Source organism: Chaetodon trifascialis, chromosome 15 (assembly GCF_039877785.1).
Source record: "Chaetodon trifascialis isolate fChaTrf1 chromosome 15, fChaTrf1.hap1, whole genome shotgun sequence".
Taxonomy (NCBI): domain Eukaryota; kingdom Metazoa; phylum Chordata; class Actinopteri; order Chaetodontiformes; family Chaetodontidae; genus Chaetodon; species Chaetodon trifascialis.
In genome coordinates this window covers 21,293,719-21,317,727 of record NC_092070.1, presented here as the reverse complement: position 1 = coordinate 21,317,727, position 24,009 = coordinate 21,293,719, and the positions used below count along the sequence as shown (strand labels likewise).

The 24,009-nt window shown below is 45.3% G+C and overlaps 2 protein-coding genes across 2 annotated transcripts in view; both read right to left on the bottom strand.

The window, feature by feature from the left end:
* Positions 1-8,351, bottom strand: part of gjc1 (gap junction protein gamma 1) — a 38,486-nt gene extending 30,135 nt beyond the window's left edge. The window contains exon 1 of the mRNA XM_070981918.1: positions 7,744-8,351. The gene's annotated coding sequence lies outside the window, so the exon portion shown is untranslated. The remainder of the gene's footprint in view (positions 1-7,743) is intronic.
* A 4,442-nt stretch (positions 8,352-12,793) lies between these two features.
* eftud2 (elongation factor Tu GTP binding domain containing 2) lies at positions 12,794-23,981 on the bottom strand. The gene is made up of 28 exons (XM_070981024.1): positions 23,846-23,981; positions 22,964-23,079; positions 22,701-22,863; positions 22,438-22,516; positions 22,181-22,256; positions 21,895-21,960; positions 21,766-21,801; positions 21,587-21,677; positions 21,411-21,493; positions 21,136-21,302; positions 20,908-21,032; positions 20,740-20,803; positions 20,557-20,647; positions 20,310-20,445; positions 19,925-20,052; positions 19,358-19,551; positions 19,155-19,266; positions 18,919-19,059; positions 18,684-18,785; positions 18,520-18,602; positions 18,175-18,261; positions 16,928-17,054; positions 16,752-16,839; positions 16,535-16,653; positions 16,135-16,229; positions 15,849-16,002; positions 13,439-13,546; positions 12,794-13,354 (listed from the first exon to the last, which is right to left on the bottom strand). Exons 2-28 carry the CDS (start codon positions 23,066-23,068, stop codon positions 13,259-13,261), a joined length of 2,916 nt encoding a protein of 971 aa, XP_070837125.1. The 5' UTR covers positions 23,069-23,079; positions 23,846-23,981; the 3' UTR covers positions 12,794-13,258.
* Positions 23,982-24,009: the final 28 nt, after the last annotated feature.

Below are 24,009 nucleotides of genomic sequence, written 5' to 3'. Positions count from 1 at the left end.
ATTTGGTTACTGTTAAAAAACACCCCAAAAAATGCCTCCTTTCCAGAATTACATTCCCACGTGACCCTCCGTGTGTCCTCGCCTGCTCAGGCTCGTCTCCGCTCAGCGGTCCAGCTTTCCTCACATCCCTGCATGTTTCTGTGTGTGCGCGCCGGCCAAGGCGGTGACAGGGTGTCGGCCGCGCTCTGTGAACCTGGCTGCTCCGCTCAGCTCCGCCGGTGACAGAGAGCGAGGGGGACATCGCCCGACCGTGGCTGCCCCAGCTGGGCCAATCAGGCGTGAGCGCTCGTGGACGGATCAGCGCCGTGTGCAGCGCTGTGTCACAGATCCCCTTATGGATTCTAATGCGTTCTCCACAGTGTCAGTGGCGCTCTGCTGATCACTCGCGTGTGTGTGTTTTGTTCAGATAATGAAGGTGACTCGGTGTGTTTAATGAAATCCCAGCGCCCTCCTTCGCTGCACCTACGCTGATAGCGTTTCAGAGGATTACAGCGGGTCACGTGGCTCAACACGGTGGGTCTGTGAAAACTTTAAACTCCATGAGTTTCCAAAAGTTGAAACCAGCGACTGTATTTTAGGCCTGATTTTTGTGGTGCTACCTTAAAAATATCCAAAATAACAGACGTAAAAAGAGCTTCCACAGGAAGCTGTTCTTTCCAGGCTGGAAAAAGTCTGTTCAACATTATTTAAACCTTTAAAACTAATAAAGCTTTGATGGGGTTTGCAGCTCTGGCACGTTGACCTGCTGCAAGTGCGGCTATTAAATATCTGAGGTACGAGTAAGTAAGTGAAGCGTGTAAACTGAGGCTGTTAGGAGAAATTAGATGAATCAATAACACCTGTGACGAAAATAAAACCCTACTGGAGCCTTTATAGATCAGTGGGATGGAACAAAGAACATTCACTCCTGCACTCAAAGTACAATTAAGATACTTTCCATTTCATGTCACCTAATACTTTATCTGACAGCTGCTGTGCGTGTTTCTTTGTAGACTGCTTATATGTTATTATGATTATTTCCCTGGCGTGAGATCAATACATTCTTATCTTATCTTATCTTATCTTATCTTATCTTATCTTATCTTATCTTATCTTATGCTTGTAATGCAGTGTTTGTAATCATGGTGTCGCTACTTTTACTGAACAGAATTACTGACACCTTCCAGCACTGTGTATCTTTGGTCTTGAAGGAACCTCCGTCATGGAAGAGATTGAATTTCTACAGTGACTTTTTATGTTTTTAGTATGTTGTGCATGATGTAATCAAGTATTTGGTGTAACTTAAGACCCATGAGACGCACTTTGGTGTCGTTCTGCACAGTAAGTGCTTCTTGTTTGGCTTTAAAGCCAGATCACATTTCAACTTAAGTCAGATTTTAACAGGATATAATTTCTGAAGTGACTTTTTTTGTTCTTCAATGCTGCTAAATGTTTGAAAGAAGAAAAAACATGTATGTTTCCAAAAAAGCTGAAACGATCATACGATCTGCAGAAGTTTCATCAGCAGCTGTCTGATAATTGGACTTGAATTAAATTTTCCAAGTTAAAACATAAAGATTTAATTCTTTTCTTTGTGCTGTACGATAGTTACTTTAAAATCTTTGGGTTTTTGACTGTAGTTTGATTCAAAGAGGATATTTAAATGTTGCTTTGGGCTCTGGGAAATGATGGTTTTTCCAGTATTCTATGACATTATGCACAAAAAATGAATCAATGAATCAACTAAATGAGAAAAAACAGAGTTGGTTAACATTAAAAAAATGGCTGGTTGCAGTGCAAATTTTCAAATTTCCACCTATAAGTGAAATGAATCAAATACGTATGTGAAAGTAATCCAAGTGAGGAGTACAGTTAAGCTACAGTGACAGCACGAGATGAAGCGCAGATAAAAGTGAAACAACAGGTATGAGTCACATGATCACGCAGTCAGCTGAGCGGAGCCCGAACGTCACCTCAGCGCTCCGAACGCAGAGGCGGAGAGGTCGTGTCATTGGAGAGTGACGGCTGAATGAAAGGCACTTCTCTGCCTTCACCCCTGTCACGTTGTGACTCCGCCCCTGCGCTGACCCGAGGGAAGTGGCATAAGACCTGTCACCCCGCATCACGGCCCGGGCCACGACAGCCAAGCTCATATGTAAATGTGTCAGCGTGCACAGATTCATGAGTCTGACATATCAGTCTGAATATGCACGCTCAACACTGACTGGAGCGTAAACATCCCTGTACGCGCACCGCCCGCGCGTGTGTGCGTGTGTGTGTGTGTGTGTGTGTGTGTGTGTGTGTGTGTGTGTGTGTGTGTGTGTGTGTGTGTGTGTGTGTGTGTGTGTGTGTGTGTGTGTTTCCAGGCCCACAGTGTGTACGTCTGAGCTGATCCTGGTATGTTATAGTGACATTCCCGGTGGGAAGGAGCATCACGACCGTTTTCATTTGCTAGACTGCCCGTATCCCCTCATGAGTCCAGGCCGGGTGGGAGTGACATCTGATTTCATCCACACTCGGCGGGCTCCTCTCTGTCCGTCTCCATCTTCTTCTCGTCACGTCCCTGCTGCTTACACCTCGTCCCAGTGAGGTTTGCTGCTTTTATTTGTTTCATATCATCGGAAATGATTTGTACTTTTCAGTTTGTTTGACTGTTGGTCACACAGAAAATGTGCAGACGCCACCTTGGCACTCTGGGAATTCATGATGAGACGTTATTTTGGTGAATGCAGAGAAATTTTTGCTCGCTTGATAATTAAAATAATCATTAGTTGGAGCCCTTATGTGATCTTTCTACGTTATCCATCAAAGTATTTGAATTTATCAAGGTAAACTGATTACTTTGAAAGGATCAGTTCATTTGTGTATTACTTTATGATTAATCTATTAGCTGTTTGATCTCTAAAATGTCTGAAAATAGTAAAAAGCCAAAACTCATATATAACAGAAAATTCTTACATTTCAGAAGCTGAAAGAGGAAAATTTTTGGCATTTTTGCTTAATAAATACATTTAAATGATTCAAACTTTGAGTCCAACTTTAATGTGTGCAAACAGAGCAGAAGGAAACTGAAGTGTACGTCTCTGATGCTCATGTGCTGCAGCAGGACGACACGGATGACACCGATCACGGCGGTCAGGATTCCCGCTGTCACCACAAAATCCAACATTTCCGTAAGACTCAGAGATCTGCTGTGGCGCCACGTGCGCCGGCACAACTGGAAGCACGCCTGTTTGTGAAGGGTCAGGGCCGACTGCGGGGCTCGTTTTCCCGAGGAGTCATCCTGAGTCACAGCGAGCACGACACGACCCCCCCCCCCCGCTCCTCGTAATATCTGGAGTCTCCCCTAAAATGTCAGCCGCTCTGAACACGAAGCGTGACAGACCCGTCAAAATCACAAACGACTGAATTAAGGGAACGCATGAGGGTCCAAATCTTAGCGTTCGCGGGTCACGCCATGAAGCTCATAATATCTAAATTTAACGACAAATTAATTACAAACCAGCTTTAATCTTCACAATTATCTAAAGACACACGGGCACATCTCAGCAGCCCCGCCAATTATTTTCATACCAATGTTACGGAACAAATTTCACTCCGTTCGCTCAATCTTCTAGATGAAGCTATTCTCCCAGAAAATCACCATTTGCTCATTCCAGAAATAGTCCCATCACATCATCCAAGTCCATAAATCACATCTACACTGTACGTTCAAACGGCCCCATCTGCACAGCTGAAAGTTCCTCCTTCAAACCCAAGAAAAGAGACGCTGAGCGAGTAAAAGCAGGGGCGTCGGGTGACCTCTAACACTTCTAATCACCTGGTAATTACACAGAGAGCCAAGCACCTTCACTCTGCTCTTACTTTAATGTCATTTACTCCAACTGGCAACCAGGAAATGCAGAGCAGAGCACACAGCGTCAAGCAGAGTGGATCCAGACTCGTTGGCAGGCATAAAGACACAGTTTTCCCTCTGTGTGCTGCACTCTGAGGATTAAGGCTGGCAGCGTGCTCACATCTGCTAAACAAGATATACACATAATACCTTGATATTCCTTGTTGCACAAAGCCAGTTAGGAAAGGCTGCAGTGGAGAAGGATCTCTCACCATCTCTGCGTCCTTCTCAACTCAGCCAGTCGCCACTCACTCGCTTTCTTTTTTTTTTGAGACGCCAGCAGCGTAACATGTTGACTGCGTTTGTGCTGCAAAACACCTGCTCCTCATAAACAAGTGGGTATGTTTTTGATGTAGTGGCTAAAAGCATAAAATTTACCTCTTACTGTACTGGCTCCACATCACACATTCTGAAGGAAGGAACTGGGAAAAACAGGAAGTGAATTACTCCAATTATTCAAAATAGCTGCCTATAAAGCATGTAATTGACTTAAAACACATCCCGCAGACATTTCACATGGCAATTATGATAATTGTAAACGCCTGATTTAATTGCAAGCGATTAACATAAAAAACATTTAAATAATAGCATAAAGGTAGAGAATTTGGTACACATAATATGCTGGTGATTTTAGAGATTAGAGGGTTTTTTATGGTGGAAATGAAGCAATTTATCATCTATGGCTGATGCTGGTGATGCTGCGTGTTACTGTACATCTGCAGCAAGTGATGGAGCTCTAGAGACTAGAGAGGACAAACACTGCAGCTTAACATGACATTAAACACGTGCGCAATTCTGTTTGTGTGGCAATAAGAACAATTTCATTCCCATTTACGTGCACTTAAATGCACAACCCTGATTCCAAAGAAGACAGGCTGCTGTGCAAAACATTCATTTGCAAATGAACTGTGACACTCTCACCTGTCACCAGTGAACCTGTTTACCTGTGGAATCCTCCAAACAGGTGATTTAAATTGAGTATATGTCAAACAGCATTAGCATTCTGTTGTTTTACACGGCGTCCTGACATCTTTGGAGAGATGAAACCACGATGGTCGAGGTGTTCTGCTCTTGAAAAGTTTCTGAAAGGTTGCAGACAAACCTCCTGCATTTAATTCCATACACCATTATTGATCACAGCCCCCAGGAGTGTTATTACAGCCTTTAACTGAAGATTGAAGAGGAACAGAATAATAAATTCTACAACGTATGGCGATATCGATTTTCCTTGGCTCATAAGTCATTAAGGATTGAACAGCCTGGTATTCAAGCCATCACAAAGCTCTGCATTGACGGCCTCATCAGGCCTACGACAACATTTACAGGATCCCTTCATAATGTGAAATCATGTGATGGAATGCGAGTAGTGCATTTACTTTACATCTTAAATATGGCCCACAAGAGATTAAACTATGTAACAGTAAATACAATTGTTAAAATTAGCTCCATTTTGACAGACTACCAACACGAGGGCCCTTTATCTGTTGGTACTTTCAGTTCATTGTACTACTAATGCTTCTGTATTACCTGCCGAAGAGGCGATGCCTTACAAGTGGAAAAAGCACCATTGGTGGAGGAAGTATTCAGATTCTTAACTTAAATAAAAGTAAAACCATCAAAATGCTCCATTATTTTCAAGCCCTCCTCTGAAAATGTAAATCTCATCATGCAATTTGTAATCCAAGACACGACCTTGCTGCATAGCTTTGTATGTGTTGCTATTCTCCACTTACTAAAGGCACCTTTTCTTCGATGGACTCTTTCTGGATCACAGAGGAAACACGGCTGCTAATGTTTGTGTTTGTGCTATTGGATACGATATCAATCAAGTGTCAGCCGGCTAACAGGCTATGTAGCATTTCTCTGGCTTTTCTAGGTCATCTTCTGATCATTTAATAAACATCCATGCACAATTTATCACCTATATCTGCCAAGTCATGAGTTTGTTTTTTGGGTAGCGATGTCTCCAAGAGTGTAATAACACATAAAAATGCTGTTTGTTGTAAATGTAAAGAGGACGGGGGCACACTGGTCCTGATACTGAAGCGATGGGGCATTTCCTCGCCGCCACACAGAATCGGCTCCTCATCTCTCTCCCGGTGCTGGAGTGCACAGGGGTCGACTTCCCCTCCTCCCACATTGGTACAAGTTCCTCCTCCAATCCACAAGGAGTGAATTAATGGTCTTGGGGGGGACGCAGAGGTAACAAGGCTGCAGGGGTAGTGGACGACAGAGATGGACTGCCTCGCAGGAATAATCTCACATATAGGAAATGTTCATTACATCTACAGTATTCAAGGCTGTTAAATGCCAAAACTGCACTTACTGGATGGAAATGAAGAAGAAGGAATGGAGGGCACATAGAGGTAGATGTGCTTATGCTGGCAGCTTACCAAAGAATAAATTCTGAATAAATACATTGCATCCATATGTTATGTGGAAAGCCAGAATCATTCACTACCACTAAGCTCTTTCAGTTGGCAATATCCCAATCCATCACAATGACTTTACATATAGCGAGGATTTCTGAAGCACAGGGGAGAAACTCATTACGGAGGCTCATATTTGAGCCACTGCTGCTGTGGCGTTGACAAATGCTCCACGCAGAAACCACTGTGGCATATTTCAAAGGCACCCCAGCACAATGAAACGGTTTCTCATCACGGTGAATAATGCCGGGCGCTGGCTGCAGCCCAGGTGAAAAGCTCTGAGCGGCGGAGCAGCTTCTTTTGATATATTGACTTCAGAAATGACGAGATAATCACTGAATCAGGGAATATGTGCATGGAGGCGCTGTCAGAGCAATAGTTAGCACTGTGTGTTGTCAGAGGGAAAAGGCTTTTACAGCTAGAGCACCATGGGTAACGGCACAGGTACCATCATGGATAAATTAATCCTGGGAGTGGTTTTATATGCAGAGCTGCACAACATGAGAACATAATGAAGATTTGTTCAATATGCTCTCATGTTGTGCATGTTAAAAGACATTTTACGCCTTCTTGTGCATTTATTTGTACCTGCAAAGGTAGCTGTTACAAATGTGGTTTCTTATCTCCATTTGGCAACAATTTAGTTTAATTTATTAAACAAATAACCTGTTTTATTCTAATAATAAGCACTACTGCTGCAATTAGCACTTTTATCATCTCTGTTTAATTAATTCAGCTCCATAGCTTTCGATAATGGGAGCCTGCATTACAGCACTGTTCAGTACAAATCACTACAATGGCCCTAAAACTAAAAACGCATTGAAGGCAAAGCTGCAAAATCTGGTGAAATATATTCACTATTAATTAATCTCACGAGCCTACCAATAAAGTCATTAGAAAGTCTGCATGCGCTTCCTCTCGTTTGAACGGCTCCTGCAGGATTTAACCAGAAACCCTGCACCGCCCATCTTCACCATGCCCCTGCTCAAATGATTTGGGAACAAAAGATCATGAGACTGTGGTTCCGTCTCCAAACTTGCTTAGCGTGGCTTTGTAGGACTAAAACTGCATTTGATTTGAAACTGATGGGCAGGCATAAGGACTCCAAATTAGAATCTTATGTCAATTAGGCGCGCCGGCTCGCGGCTTCTTCCCAAAAGCACGTTTGTGGGCTACAAAGAAGTTGCTCTCTTGTTGCTCACAGCTTGGCCTTGACGCGTTACACATGCAAAACGTAGAGAAAACCCAGTGCCAGGTAACACATAAATGAGCCACAAAGATGCAGCCGTCGTCTGTGCGTTATGGTGCCAAACGGTGCGTCCATGAGCTCTGACATTCACTCTCAGCAGGGCTTCCATTGGGTCTGACATGAGCCACATTGAGTACAAAGATGGAAATAAAGAGAATCACATTATTGGGAATTAAGAGACAAATTCTTACCGCTATGCGAGTCTGTGAAGATGCTTTAAGATATAAGATGATCCTGTTTTTGGGAGGGGAAGGTCGTTTTGGACTTGGTGAGGTCCAAACTTGAATCCCACCGTTGATGATCTGCTCCACTTCTCGGGAGGAACCAGAAGGGTGTTTCACTGATGCCGTTTTTATTCTACCTCATAGCATCACTACGAGATGTGCAAGCAGTCTATGTCCATGCCCGCCACACTGCTCTGTCTTCGGTCGAGGAACGTCGATTAAACTATGTGGTCTGCTGCGTAAAACCGGTGCCAAAATTCCCGCGGGCCCATTCCGTTACAGCGATGCTAGACAATAGTCTGGTCATTTTGGCACGGACTGAGCCCACTCCGCTGCCAAGAACAGTGACATCGGCTGATTAAAAGCAAATCTTGGGAGCTAACTGGTTCATATCTCTGTGACTGGCTCGAGGATTTGGTCATAAATATCGCTCACATGTGCCAGCTGTCGGTATTGTCTTTCGGGTCCCTCATCTTTTCCTTCTTCGCAGGGGGAGTGGACAGCGGAGTTGCCGATCTGTTGATCACTGGATGTCCACCTACATCCAGCGGTGTCTTTGTCTCGTATTTATCGGGAAGGCGCGCCTCATTCAGTGGGACACCGGCCGAACGGGGGTCTCGTTGAGTGACAGCTGGATCCTCTGCCTGAGAGCTCGGCGACTCCAGTCTTTGCAGGGGAGCTGGAAAGCAGGATGCTGCGCGTACACGTCTTTGACAGTGCGCGCACCCGACAGGTCACACATCCTGGGTCCACAAACATCTGCCTATAAGAAAAGGCAATTAAGTCTGTTTAAAACCAAACCTTCACTTAGTGTTTGGAGGCTATGAGCAACTGAAGCCTCTTATGTCTGTGTTTAGAACGGCATCATCGCATTTAATGGGGTTTTTAACAGCTACGGTGTCATTTTAATATCATAATCAGTGTATTTTTATTGATCCAAAAATGAAGGATTACAATGGGGCGACTGCTTGACGCGTTTTCCCTCAATTAAAAACGGTTAAGCTGGTTCATTTTGCAGTATTCAAAAGCTGCAATCAGTAACGAGGCAGCTTTATTTCTGATGCAGCGAAGAAAACGGGGCAGAAACCGAAGAGTAAATAGAAATAAAACAGAAAAAATGCTGATAGAAAAGGCATTAGAGTTGACTTTGGCCTGGTTTGCTCTGGTCTGATTTGGTTTGTTGCAGCCCCCAAAGATGCATGCACGTGTTAGTTGGTCCTGCTTGCATGGATTTGATGAGTTTGGCTCACTGGAAGAGAAAAGAAGTGACACAATTTGACGAGCCATGACAGAAATGACAGATTTCGCCACCAGGCCCCAAACCATCTTGCAGGGAAACGGCCGCAGCACACAGGATTCCTTCCCTGGATGATGTCTGTGATTGCAGACAGTCCAGATAGAGTCCTGCTGATAATGAGCGGGAATGGTCTGGAGCTGCTTTACTGGTTCCCAGCTCGCGCGTGAGGGCCCTCGTCTGGTCTCAATCTGCTTTTGTGGAAGGCCTGCAGCAGGGAAATGGAAAGTAATTGAAACTCGTTGCTTTAAATGTGCAGCTCCTCCATTCTGCAGGCCTCTCAGGCACCCGTGCATGCGCAGCCTCAATCAGTCTGTGAGCTAAACTCTGAGACGGATTGACCTCTGGATCCTCGGATCTCCGTGATGAGAGAATGATTCAGTATTGTTGGTCCTTCAGGTGCCTGAGGGTGCGGGAGTCACACAGTCACGCGGTTGTGGGTTTTTGTGAGTCCGCTCGCAGCTCCGACCTTGCTGGACCTCAAATTGTCACTGACCTGCTGGGCAGTGATGGCGCCCTCCTGTGTTTCTGTAGGACAGGCTCCATTTGACTATTCAAGAGGGAGCTGTCAGAACATATATGATGCTCTTTGGTGAATGGTGAAGCAACATGGTCACGAACTTCTGAGTGAGGGGGGCAGACAGGGCCACGGTTATGAGGGGAGGTGGCACATCTGCAAAGTGACTGAAAATGACTAATTGACTAATTTAAAGCACTGGTTCTTGGTAACAGTTGTTTTATGTGTCTTTGTGTCATTTCTGTCTCTTTGTAGTTGTTTTGTGGTTATACTGCATCACTTTGTGTTCATTTTGCGTCACTGTTATCCTTTCGTGTCTGTTTGTGGTTGTTTTGTGTCTCTTTGTAGTTGTTTTGCATCATCTTGTGGTTATTTTGCATCACGGTGTGAGTGTTGAGGTCATTTTGTGTCTCTTAGTGATCATTTCACATGTCTTTGTGGTGATTTCATGTCATTAAGTAGTCTTTTTGCATGTCCTTGTGGTCATTTTGTGTCTCTTTGTAGTGTTTTTGCATCACTGTGGTCGCTTTGGTTTTTTTAGTGGTTGTTCTGCATCATCATGTGCTCATTTTGCTTAGTTTTTTGGTTCTTTTATGTCTCCTTGCAATCATTTTGTGTCTCTCCAGTTGTTTGACTGACTCTCCAACAACAAATCCTTGCATTCGCTTCATACGGAGGCTTTGTTCTGGTAGGCCTTTTCAGAAATCCATCTAATCCAACTAACACCTCCTGACTCTGACAGGGGGAGCAGCAGGGAGCCGCCCCTGGACACATTCCCACTTTACCTCAAGTTATTCACAACCTGCAGACAGTGCTGCAATCATGACATTGTTTGGAGGCTGACTCAACCTTCATCATCTTCACACAGCCTGTAGATCTATTAGTGATTTGTATCAGACAGCAGACTGGTAATATGAAATTGCCTGACTGGACTCTTCCCTGCCTGTAGCTTCCTACTTTAGGCTGGATGTTCTGGATGGAAAGGTCTATTTGTGATGTTAGCAGGAAGAGACAAGTGTGATTGAGTCACAGACACATGACGAGCCAGAGAGGTGTGTTGCTGCTGAGAGACAGGACAAGATGAAGGAGAGGTAAGAGCAGAGGACAGATTCAGGGAAAGGTGACTGATGAGGCGGTTGAGAGCAGATGGAGGTGGAGAGGAAAAAAGGCCTGACTTGCAGGAGGAGGGTGCTCCTCTCCGGCCTGTGCTGAGGCAGAGTCTTGCTCCTGTCTATATTTAGCACAGGGACCACAGATTGTAAAGAGTGCTCCGGGGCCTTGTGTTCAGACCGGCAAGAACTGCTGCCATCCGTCTCGCCGCCCGGGGCCGAGCACGATCCCGGCTCACGCCAGCGCAAGGGAGGAGTGACGGGACCGTGTCGTCTGAACGCACGTTTACTAAACACATGTCCAGAGCTGATGACAGTCCTGTCGGAGCAGCAGATGCCTTCAAAGCAGAGGTGAGAGGACACAAGTCCTGAAAGCTTCAGCATGTCGATACCTTGATGAGAAGAGTGGCAATTAGCTCTTCCGAACGGTGCGCTCGTGTTTACAGCAGTTCCTCAGTCTCTTCACTTCTCCTTCCCTTAAGCATTTGAAAAGGGCACAGTACCCCCCCCCCCCATCACCATCTACCCATGTCTGCGAACATAAAAAAATCTCTTGTCTCTCTGGACAGGATTGACATTCAGTCCAAATGTCAAAGCAGCTCAAGACATATTTGCAAGCCCGTTTTCACCTTCACCAATCTCCACCACCTCCAGGACTGTTCGGGGGATTGTCAGCGGTGACTGATGAAGGGCTGAGCCGTTCGGACATCACAGTCTTCTGAAGGTGTGACAAGACTCACACGTCTTGCAGTGTAGTTACTAAACGCTGCTCTTCAGAGTGATCATCCACTCAATATATACGTCTGAACAATCAAAAACCTGTCACCTGCGGGCTCCAGAGGTTGGCGGTTTCATCTCCTGCAGAGAGCAGCGGCAGCGGTCAGCTCGAAATCATGCCGGTCACGATGCACGGCGATAAGACTCACAGCAGAAAGGACCTCTTGAACCGCTCCTTCTCCACTGCGGATTCACACAAAAAGACTTGAGATGAAGTAAACGCTCAAACTCACTGTGCAGTTTGCATTGACGCCTCTGACATCAGCACCTTTAGTGAAAATGAGCAAACATTCGATTGACGTGACATCATTGAAAGAAACATTCAGTTTCTATCATGAAACATATCGTTTTAAAAATACGTGTGTAACAATTATTGTCTTCACGAAAGACAACATCTCTTCGTCTTCTTCTATAACCCACGATGAGGTTGGGGTTAGGTCAGGGGGAGGTGATGGCCTCGGCAAAACCTTTACTCTGCCTTCAGTGAAGCATTTTAGTGTAGATTTTGAGGTGTGAGATCATAGTCCTGCTGGAAGGCCCATTTAAAGCTTCCTGGCAGAAGCTGCTAGGTTTTCATTGAATATCTGATGTGACTGGAGTCCATGACACTACGTAACCTACAAGATGTCCATCACTATACTTCACCTTAGGTACGAGATGTCAACTGTTTGTGATTTTCTTCTATGTTTTTGAGGGAATTTGGTCTGTGTAACCTCATATTTATGCCCCAGGAAAACAGGAAGTCATAGTAGACCACCTAAAATCAAACAGGTCAACTTAAAAAAGTAAAAATGACATTTGCTTGTATTCTCTAAGGGTGAAAATAAGGGTGGAGGGCGCTGTACAAAGGTACTTTCATTCATACAAACATGACAAATGGCTAGGCTGATTAAGTATATTGATTGAAAGATGCTTGATATACGCAGATCATTACATAAAGTATCAGACCCCCACAGCCCCATCAGGTTAAAATACCCCTTCACCATCACCATCCATCATGCTCCCAGTGTTCATTTATCATAAAAGTTGATATTATCTGTACTTTTTTTTTTTCATCCTTACGCTTCAAAGTTTAGGCTCAACATGTCCATCAGTCACCGCCCTCACGACGTCCCAAACAGGCACAACAATCACTCGAAGCATCAGCTTCACTCGACTCAACCCTCACAGAGCTGAGTCCACTACACTCACACTTCACAATTACAAACAAACTCCACCTAAAGATCAGCTACACACACACCCTCAACAGGACATCACTGTGAGGATGTGGTTTCTTTCTGGTCTGAGAAAGAACGGAACAATCAAACATCTTTTCTTTTTATCACAAAGACTTCTTTTATTCAGACTTACACCTGATCATCCAATTTCCTTTTTGAAAAAGCCGTCTAAGTTATCTTATTCTACAAAAACAACCATCATTTGTACATATAAAAAACAAAAACATGTGAATAGAGATGAGACGCAATGAGCTTCTGCCATCTTTGACAAACACAGCTGCTCTCCTGCTGCAGCCCGGGCTGTGTGTTTGGCTTCCATCAGTCTGATGTTTCATCCAGGTGATCTCCCCTTTTAAAAACTGATGGTTGGGATATTTAATTGGGGACACGGTAACGGAGCCTCTGGAGATCCTGAATAACCACCGTGCAACCTGAGTCTATGAAAACCTTTTGTGGATTCTGTGTTATTGTGGTCAGATCACACCCTAAACGTCCTTAAAAGAAGCAGGACTTGCTGTTGAGTGACTGGTGGGGGTTTTGGTGTGGGCTGCAGGTCTGGCCTGCAGTCTCACATTGGGTAGTTAAGCACCACGTCCTGTTTGGCCAGCTCCAACAACATAGGATCGTCGAAGAACTTGCTGATACTCACATCCTCGCTCAGACCCTGCAGGACAAAAACAGGGTATCAGTGAAACAAAAAGGGAAATTTACCAAAAACCAAGTGATTGACAGGAAACGAAAGGCTCACCTTGCGCCTTCGGGTCTTGATCATGAACTCTCTGGCCAGGTGGGGGGCAGGTTGAGGCTCAAGAGGTCTGATCACGATACTTTTGTCCAGAGGGTCGCCGGGGACGATCTGGAAGGAAATATGAAATCTCGTTAACCCGGAGGACAGCAGCGGATGTCTGCTACGACCGGCCAACAGAGGCAGCCTCTCCGTTTGTACCCAGCCAAGCACAATCTGCCAACATGAAACACACATCACAGTTTGAGCATTAACACACTGAGTGGACACTTCTAATAGTGGCTCCGACCTTTCACCAAATATCTGATTCAGCTGCGAGTCCGTCCCATTGTTACTGAGTCAGGAGTGCGTCCATCAGCAGGACGGAAAGAGCCGTCACTCCGTCAGCTTGTGAGCGACGCAGCAGCGATGCAGCGTTAGCAGGTTGAGTGAGAAGAAGCCGCGAGCGTTCGCAGGCTTTCGCAACGACTCACTGAATCCATTTTCTTAAGGAGCTTATAGTACGACCTTCACAAATGATCTCACCGCTATGGATATGTGATACATTCACTCTAAATGCAGAGGGAGGAGGAAGAGAGGACTAGCTGGGGATGCTGAATCTGAAATAAGAAGGGTTGAGCGAAGAAGATGCTTTGAGCCTCTGGGGCGGATTAAAACAGGAGGAAAAGGGAAAAAATAATCAATGGAGTGGCTGAAGCTCAATCAACAGATGGACGAGAGCTGCTAACGACACCGACTCAACACTGTGCCGTTAGGGAGCCAATACTGGCAGTAAATACTAACCCTAATGAGGGAGACGCAGTGTGGCCTCTTGAGTTTAATGGGGCTAACAGCACCGTTCAGGGACATCTGTGTATTCTTATTTTCCAGGACAGTCAGACTCATTTCTGTCGGTGTTGATTGCATCAGGCGCAAACTCTGCAGCTGCCATTTAGAGAGTAATTGGAGAGATGGCCAAGGTGATTGGTGTTGGAAACCAGGGGGGTGTCTTATGGGAAAAAGGTAAATTTTCTCCTTCAGGACTGAGCCATACAGAAATAAATCACCAGAAGGCCACACAGAATGATCTATTTCAGCTGGATTTCAGGAATAATCCTGAGGGAAATTTATGATTTAGCAGCTGCATTGCTTACTTTTTAGTGCTAGTTCTACTACAACGACGGAAAAATGATAAATCACTGTCCAATATTACAATAAAAATGTGTTAACGCAAGCTCGACAAATGTGTGCTTCTGAAAAATCAAAAAACTGTCAACACTGGTTTTCATTTACTCTGTATGTTCCCAAAGGAAATCCTTTTTTTTTTGTTTGGACACGTGTGTAAATAAATAATTCATGTGTGGTTTCTTGTCTAACACTTCCATTTTCACCTCAAGGGGATAACACGTGAGTTAGGAGGATGAAACATTAAATATTTCCACTGAGGAAAACCTTTCATTCTTCTGGATGCACGACTTTGCTGTAAAGTATTAATTCTCCCTAAGTGGAGTTAATTTTCCCCGACACAGCTCTGCAGAGTGCAGACAAACACGCGTCACACATGGCAGGCGGAGACAGAGACGGCCACGTTACACTTAAAACTTAATGACTCGACACTCCACTCCGCTCCGCATCAAAAGCGATTCAGCCAAAGTGGCAGACATGCGCACGCGGTCGGTCACTCCGCTGCACGAGCTGCGTGGAGTTGGTGCGTCTGAGTAAGTAAACGTGCGCCAGTATTTGTGCATGTGAGGGTGACGGACTGACCAAACTTACAGAGACATCTGAACGAGCCTTCAAAGCATCGCTCCCATGCCAACACAAAAAGAATTCTTCTTCCTCTTATTACTGCTGTGATCATCCTGCTCCCCTCTCGATGGAAGCGGTGAGGGATGAAATCCTCTTGTGAAGTTCGCTTGAAGCCAGCATGAAGCTTCAGCAGCCAGTGAGTCAAACCAAGTGGGTAATATTCTTTAAAGTTTCAGTCTTTTTGGTAAAGAATCCCCCCCGGTTTTTCTTTGCTGAGCCGCGTTAGAGGGAAAGCAAAACAAAGAAAGTATTTGCACTTAAAAGCCTTTAGAAAACGCCTGCTTGTTTTGTCTGATTTGGAGTCTTTAAGGCTCATTTTAGCTTCAGTTGACTCTTTTACACAGAGCGAGGACTGTGGACTTTGTTCCTGCCTCACTTCCACTGTAGCTGCACTCGGAGGGGATCTCTTCACAGTCAATTACAGCGACCAATAAGTCTTATAATGTACATCTGATGAGTACATGTGTGAATACCGTCCTTTCATGCATTTACCTCTAATACTCACGCGTGGCAGTGGATGGGAATTCGCTCTTTGTTTTGCCAATTTCCTGTAAACTTGGTTGAAATTTGAGCTACATTTGGACAGAAACCAGCCCAGTATTAGAAGCAAAGCCGGCTCGTGTACCTGCCAGTGGTGGAACACGGACAGAGCGAAGGCCTGTCCCTGCGTGTGAGTGCGAAGGTCAGTCTCAAAGCCGAAGGAGTCGATGGCGGGGATGAAAGCCTTAATGGTGTAGAGCGGGGACCCTGGAATAGGTGCATCCTGAGTGACGTGACCCCTGTTAGACAAACGGGACCGCGTTTTTAAAACCTCATGTTTCAAAGACGACTGGTGCATTTGTGTTGAGTCTAAAGACATATCAGTAAATAACAGCCTGGTTTTGATACAAGGACAAAGAGAGGACACCAACCTTCTGCGAGCCAGCACTGTGTAGACAGCAGACACACAATCAGCTGGAGCCTGAACCTCCACAAAGTAATAGGGCTCCATCAACCTTGGAGTTGCCTGCAACACATGGGAGCCCACACATCAATGAGGACAAAAGCCTGGACACACAGTATGACTGAGCCATGTACAGCTGAGCCATGGATTTATGAGAAAAGAGTGACAGAGCCAAAGGAGACGAGGAAAGAAGCCAAAATTGTGATAGAGGAATGTTATCACACCACAATTAAAAAGAAGGCATGTCAGCAAAACCCCAAACTGTAATCAAGGTAATGGAACATTAAAGAAAGTGAGGATGAAAGGGAAGTCTGGATGAGCTAATGGAAGATGAAGGGAACAATAGGCTTAGAGAGGGGGGGTCTCACCATGAGGAAAGCAGAGTACACCACTCTCCTGGCTGTAGGGATGACCTGGCCGCCTCCTCTGTGGAGGGGCTCCTGACCGATGACGGCGTCCAGGATCTTAAACTTGACATTCCTGATGGCTGAGAGCAGCAGAAAGAGCGAGTTATGCTAAGAGTGCTGAGGACAGCACAGCTCAAAGAACACCTGACGCCGACATGTTTCAGAGGTGAGAACTTACGCTCATCACACAGCGGCCCCTCCCTGGTGCCCCACTGGAAGCCCTGAACGATGCTGTCTTTGACCGAGCCGAGCAGCGCTTTGTCCACCTACAGAGGGAGGAAAAGACGTCGAGGCTTAGCGAAACGTTAGCATAAACCTGCTTCGATGTGGTTCAGCTGCCTCAACAGAACTCACCTCGGAGGGCAGCGTGTCGTCTACAAGGATGTTTGGCCCCGTGGTGTCTGGCCCGAAGGCCCAGATGGACCTGGCAGCCAGCAGATCCCAGTCGTACTTTGTCTGGAAAAACTCTCCCAGCTTCTTCCTGCCATGACGAACAGCTATCGGTTAAAAGTAGGTCTGCGCATGATGTCATGTGGAACATTAAGGAGATTGGTCGATCAGGGGTCAGAGGGGTTAATGGAAGAGGAGGAGCGGAGCGAAGGTTCGGTTTAATGGTGTGTGAAGTATGTCACTTCTCTGGAATTGCTACTGCACGCTGGCACCGCTGGGTCCAGATGGCCTAACAGATGAGCCGGGCACTGACAGGAAGCCGCTCTCGAGCAGAGCGCACACACACAGACACACACTCATCGGGTCGCAGGCACGGGAAAATTCATGCATGCTTTTAGTGCATGATTCAATTACTGAGAGTGAACTGATCAATATAGCAAGGAGGGTTTTTAATGAGCACACACACTTGTCAGAGAGTACAGAAGACCGTCCTTTACTCTGCTTAAATATTCAAATACAGAAAAGCTCCGCTGTGCATCGATTGTACGATCCCTGCACAAAGATACACGAGTAATGAATCCTCAGGACGCCATGCTCACTGTTGGTCTGAATAAGTGCATGTGGGACGTCCAGCTTGACTCTGAGACTGATTGTTGCGTAGCTCTATCACTTTCCAAAAGGTGCACAAAAAGGAGAGCTCAACGCAACCAAAATTAAATTAAAGACACACGAGCTGATTCAAAGCACCGTTATCAAACTGCAGCCGTCACTTCCATGTCCAACCTAATGATCTAAATTGATGGTGGACACATCGGAGAGCGCACATCTTGGTCCATGCACGATAACTTAGAAAATTAGGTAACACTCCAATGAAGCTAAGAGAAATATTATCCACAAATCCAACAGCCGCACTTTTTCATTGAGCGTTTTCAGCCCTGGACATTTCTATACCTCTCTACCTTCTTCAATGACATCATTTAATTTAAGAACCAATCATCGTTCTTCCACGCCGGCTCATTTATCTCTGCACACCGAGTGAATAATGAGAACGAATGATCGGTCAGAGCGGCGCCGAAACATGGAGAAATTAATCAGGCTACCCCGATATCAGACTGGAAATCTATGGTATGTGTAATATGAAGGGCACATACATTGTTTCACTGAGTCACTGAAAGTTCTGCAGTGTGGCGGTGAAGTTGTCTACATCATACCTGTTCCATGTGATCTGCACCACTTCGTTCTCGATGTCCTCAGCCAGACCCTTCTCCAAGGGCTCAGCAATCATGGTGATCTTATTCCTGTTAATCACATCACACAGCTGTCAATCACTCATCCTGGGTTGGGGAGACACTTGACCGGAGGGAAGGACCCACAGTGACAGTGACTCCAAACAGAGCCCAAATTTAACTCCCCGACGGGAGACGCAGCAGTCTTAGTAACAGCTCATGTCCGATATGAGAAACTTTAAGAGAAAATTACTGCAGATCAAACAAAGTGAGCTTTCTTGTACTCGCACTCATTCCGATAAGGTCGAAAATACCGCGTTTGATACACACTTCTTGTTGGGCGTTTCAGCAAAGCACTTGAGTGACGACGTCTCCACAACGGTTTCACAGAAAGTCACGACGGGGTCGGCGACCTGCGGATAAAGACGAGCAAAATGAGGACGAGAAACCGAAGGCTCCACTCCGACACATGAAGCAGCAGTGAGAAAAATTACTTTAATGTCGATCTCGGAGTACATCTTGCGCAGGTCGTGCATGACGCAGTCCAGGTAGAGCTCTCCTGTCCCTAAGATGACGTGCTCTCCAGACTCCTCCACCTGAAAGACACACAGACAGTTAGCATTAACATAATAAAGAGGCAAGACGTTGGATAGTGTTCAGCATGTGCTTCAGGGGTTTTAACCAACAAGCAAAGCAAAGCAAACACCTTTTCTGGACCCACGACTGTACCTTAGTGGTGAGAGACGGATAGCTCTTGTTGACCTTCCTCAGCCCGTCCAACATCTTGGGCAGCTCTGACGGGTTGACGGGCTCCACGGCGATCTTTATAACCGACGCTGTGTTGAACTTCAGCGGCCTGAAAATCTGAGCCTGTCAGAGAAAATTAAAAAATATGACCGTGCTGCTTCTCGTGAGGCGTTTTTTTTTTTTAAAGATTTCACGGGTATTTCTCTCGTATGTCTCACCTCTTCGTTCCCTCTGGGCTCTGTGATCGTGGCGGTCTTGACGATCGGCTGATCACAGCCTTCGATTAGAACCCAGTTGCCAGCAGGGACGCGGTTCACTTCAATCTGGTATCTAAAAATATGGGTGGAAGAGTGAGATTTAATGCGACCAATGGTCGATTTCTGGCTCTACAGACTTGGGAAGCCACGCTCCTGCAGCGCACCTGGCAACTGAAATCCAGAGACGGCCCACAGTGCAGACCTGGGAGTCCTCCTCGTCTTCAAGGGTGTAGTTCTCTCCTAAAACCTTGACCGGCTGGCCCGCCTGAATGGTCCCGCTCAGCACTCTGCCGAAGGCGTGGAACTGAACCCCATCCTCTGTGCTGTACATCTTAGTGGTGTGGCACATCAAAGGACCCTGAGGGCGAGAGACATGCGATGGCAGGAAAGAGAGATAAGAGACAGCAAATAGGGCAAGTCAGTCTTACCAGTGGACTGTAACGTTTCTTCCTAAAGAAATGTAAGAGAGCTTATGCAAAAGGCAGCAAGGCTTTTAAATGGAACACTGAAAACTGTGTTCAACGTCCGGCATTGTCTTACTTTGGCTTACTGAACAGCTCACTCATTTCAAGCCAATTAAAACAGCCTGTTGGCTTAATTTATGAGAGCCGCTGGAATTACACAATCGACGTCTTTGACTTGACGAGGAACAGATTGCAGCGACTTGCAGTTAACTGGCTTCTCACCAGCCCATAAACAGAAGACCCCCGCTTTGCCTCCATTGTACTCACATCAGGGTCGCACTCTGTCATGGCCTCCCCCAGGTCTGAGTCCAGACCTCCTGTGTATGTGTGCTCTATCTTGTTCCTAGCACCCTCTTGTGGCGAGGGGATGTGTTGCACACACATGTCCACAAAGCCTGCAGGGAAGAGATTCATGCTTGACTGTACGCGTTCACCAAAGACCGATAATTCATCTTCAGATTAAAACAATAACCATCAGCAGGTACACGCTGTACAGCTAAGTGTCCATGAGAGTATCTGCAGGACTGTTATTACTACTTTATTTATACTATGCCTATAAAAACAAAGTGCTTTGTACACAATGACGACATCAAAACTAAAACAGTCACACAAATAAAAAGAAGTGGACCGATAAAAAGAAATAAACCCGTACCAGTGAACTCTCCAAAGAAGCGGTTGCAGACCAGCCTCAGCAAAGGTCTAATGTTCAGCTTCAGTTCCTCTTTAGTCAGGTGGATCCCCAGCTCATCCAGAACTCTGGGGAGGGATGTGTCCACATCCCCAACCACCTACACACAAAGAGGATTTGGGTGAGGATTACACACTGAGGTCTAAGCCGGAGCCTGATGGGCCTGAAGGTACTGAGCTAGCCGTGCTGCCCTGCTATGCATTTAGACAACCTGTGAGAGAATCTTGTAGAGAGGCTCCAGGACAAACTCCACAAAGCTGCGCTGAGAATTGCTGCTGGGAGCTTTCTTGGTGAACTTGCGGCTGAGCAGAAGAAATCAGAGACAACGTAAGAACGAACTGAAGGAGGAGGAGGAAATATTAGCATTCTGTTGAAATCCAAATGAGTCACCCACGTTTTGGGATTGAAATAAATGTCTCCCCAAAGCCTCTTGGCAAACTCATTATAGTTGATGTCCCCTGCAAACACAAACAGAGGAGTTAGATGATAACGTATTGACAGCATTAGATGAGAAAAGGATGTACCACTCAACTGTTTGAGAGTACGTGAGGAGCCGTCTTACCGTAGGTGTCTGAGTAGATCTTTGCGAAGGACCCCAGGGTGAAACAGATACTGTACTGAGAGCTGGCGAAGCACACATTTCCAAGGAGAGGAGACACCACCAAGTTCTCATCTGTGGAGTATGTGCTGAGGAGGAAGACAGGCAACCATGAAATGTTTACTTCCCATCACATCCCATGAAGTCTTTCATTCTCTGTGGACTGTGGACATTATGGGTTTCATGTATTACCTGAGCAAACCATTGACCTCATCCACAATGTGGCGAAGTTTATAATAAGCATCTGTGGGAGGCAATTTGAGCTCCACAATGAGCCGGTCCACCTTGTTGATGCAGATGGTGATGGCCATGCGCTCCTGAACTGCATGTTTGATCAGACGCTCTGTGTTCAGCATCACCTGGGCAGAGAGCCACAAAGGTCCGGGTTAAACAGAATCCTGATGAATGTGGACACACATGCAGAGACAGTGCAGGAGTGGGAGAAGATCAAAAAACAAGTGACTCACTCCTTCTGCTGCGTCTATGAAGAGGACAACGCCGTCTGAGATGCGGATGCTAGATGTGACCTCATCAGAGAAGTTCACATGACCTGTGAGGGAGACACAAGGTTTCACATCGCTTTCTGCTTTGATACATCAAAACACACATTCAGGAATCAAAGCATCCAGCTGCCACACAATACCTGGTGTATCCATGATGTTGAAAAGGTAAGATTTGCCTCTGGAGTCTGGCAGGACCATTGTGACAGGAGTACTCTTAATACCAACTCCTCTCTATGAAAAAGCACAAGATAGAAATTCACCTACGTGGCAAAAGACGTGAAGCGTCTTCATGATGCTACAGTTCAACCAAACCACTCACCTCCTGTTCTGTGAAGAGGATGTCTGTGTATCGGAGCTGAAAAAGTCAAAAGCGGTGTTAGTTTCTGCTGTCATATGCAGAAGTGTAACGAACGGCAAAGATGTGCTGATTATTACAGCCAAAACTCACATCCACATCATCCCTCTTCCTGATTTCTGGGTGTGTTTGTTCAATCAGGCAGTCCACAAAACAGGTCTGAAGGGAATAAACAGATTCATTAGATCCCCATGAGTCACAGTTGAGTCTTAAGTGCAGTCATATTATTAGCATATGCTCCAGACATCCCTAGTCTCCTCCATGATTTATCTAAAGGAACATATGTCCTCTCTGGTTAAATGCCACACAAGTGCCCTGACTAGTAACATGCAGCAAAAAGAGAAACTGAGGCAGACGCAGCCTGAAGGCAGGCTCTAACCTTGCCGTGGTGAAGGTGACCACACAGGGTGACGTTGCGGATTAGCTCAGGACCATCCATCAGATCTGCAAGGAATCTGCAGAGAGAGGAGAGATGTAAGAGTTTGAAAGACACACGGCAAACACATGGAAGTTAAAAACATTTGAATAGAGACTGAATAGAGTGCTGTAACTGCACCAGTTGCAATGTGGATGAACGTTTGCATTTTAAGGTGTTTCGGGCAAGAAAACATAGATATATTCATGTGGATAACTTACTCCATATCATAAACAGTAGCAGGTAACTCCTGCTCCATCAGGGTGAACTGCTTGTTCTTCACAGGCTTGATGATCGGCTCTGCGGAGAGAAAAAGGTGTTTGTGTGTTTACCTTAACAGCGTATGACTTAAAGCCGATAATGTCTCTCGTTAGCATTCATCACACATATTCAAGTATGTGAACGCATGTGGATTAGGTAGCCAAACACTACGTGCTTTAATGTAAATCTGCAAATACAGATTACACTCCTCTTCGTTGCTTACCTGTGAGAGGTTGTGTGTCTTCCTCTTGGACAATAGTTTCCACTTCGGGCCCGTAAACCTCCTCTGCTGTAGGATAGTACTTCTTGTCTTCATGCAGGACCACCTCCATGCCCGGGACATCGTCATCAGCGTCAGCTGGCTCATCGTCATCATCTTCATCACCCTGCACAAAGAAATTCATTACGATGAAAGGTGTGCACATACTGCATAAAGAAACCGAAGTACTACTTGGTAATAACTGTTCCACTGATTGTGAAGAGTACCTCGTCAACATCTCTGTCCTCCGCATCCAGATCATCTTCGTCATCGTCAGAGTCCAGCTCTGGACCGATGTAGTTCCCGAACTCATCATACAGATCAGCCTCCATCTTGTAGAGAACTGAAAGAGGGATCACATGTTAATGAATATTCATATTTCAGTGTTTCATTTATGGGTAAAGCCAAGTTATGATCAGGATCCCATAACTGCAAACACTGTTAACATTTTAGCTGAGAGACAAATGGAGATTTAATATCAAAACAGTTTTTCTCCGAGGTGGAGAAAGGATATTATATGAACAATTTCAAATTCTGATTTCAGTTTCTGCTTTGCTGGTTTTTCAGTAAACAGAATTGCTAACAGAAAGTTAACGTTAGCTAATAGCATTTTTGTAACCAAAACATTAAGCGTTGCTGTGTGAGTCTGTGTGCCCCAATAATTTCATTTAATAAAAAAAGAAAAAGGAAATTTGCCTTGAAATGTGAATTAGGTTTTGTTTGTTACTGAAATAAGGATGATTACTGACTAACGTTAGCTACCCGGTCAACAGTACCCTAAGTTACCACTACAGCCATTGCTTTCCATGTCGCATAACACGCAGCAACACCACCGTTTAGTTTGCTACCTATTTATCAAGGTCACAGATACTTCAGTTGGGAAAAAGAAAATAAAACTTGGCTTAAGTGAGAAATTTTAGAAGACTATAAACTCTGTTTCTTGTGGTAGCAATGGTATGAGTGAGCCAAAAACTAGCATGCTAGTCGGCTAACAAGTAAAGCAATGAATGACTCTGAGGCGACGTTTCAGTTACGTTGTTGTTTAGCCATTTAGCTAACGATAGCTTACAGCACTAAAGTATAACTTACAGGCCGCACACCTCACTCACCTGTATTCTGTTACGCTGTAGTCAGTAAGTTTAATTTTTAAAGCAAGATAAAAGTGGAGTATATGTTCAGCAAACAAATTATTTCCGAAATAGCGCCATGCGCACGAGATACTACTTCCAGGTTTCTTCTTCTACTGACTTGAGGGCGGCGAGAATTCTACATA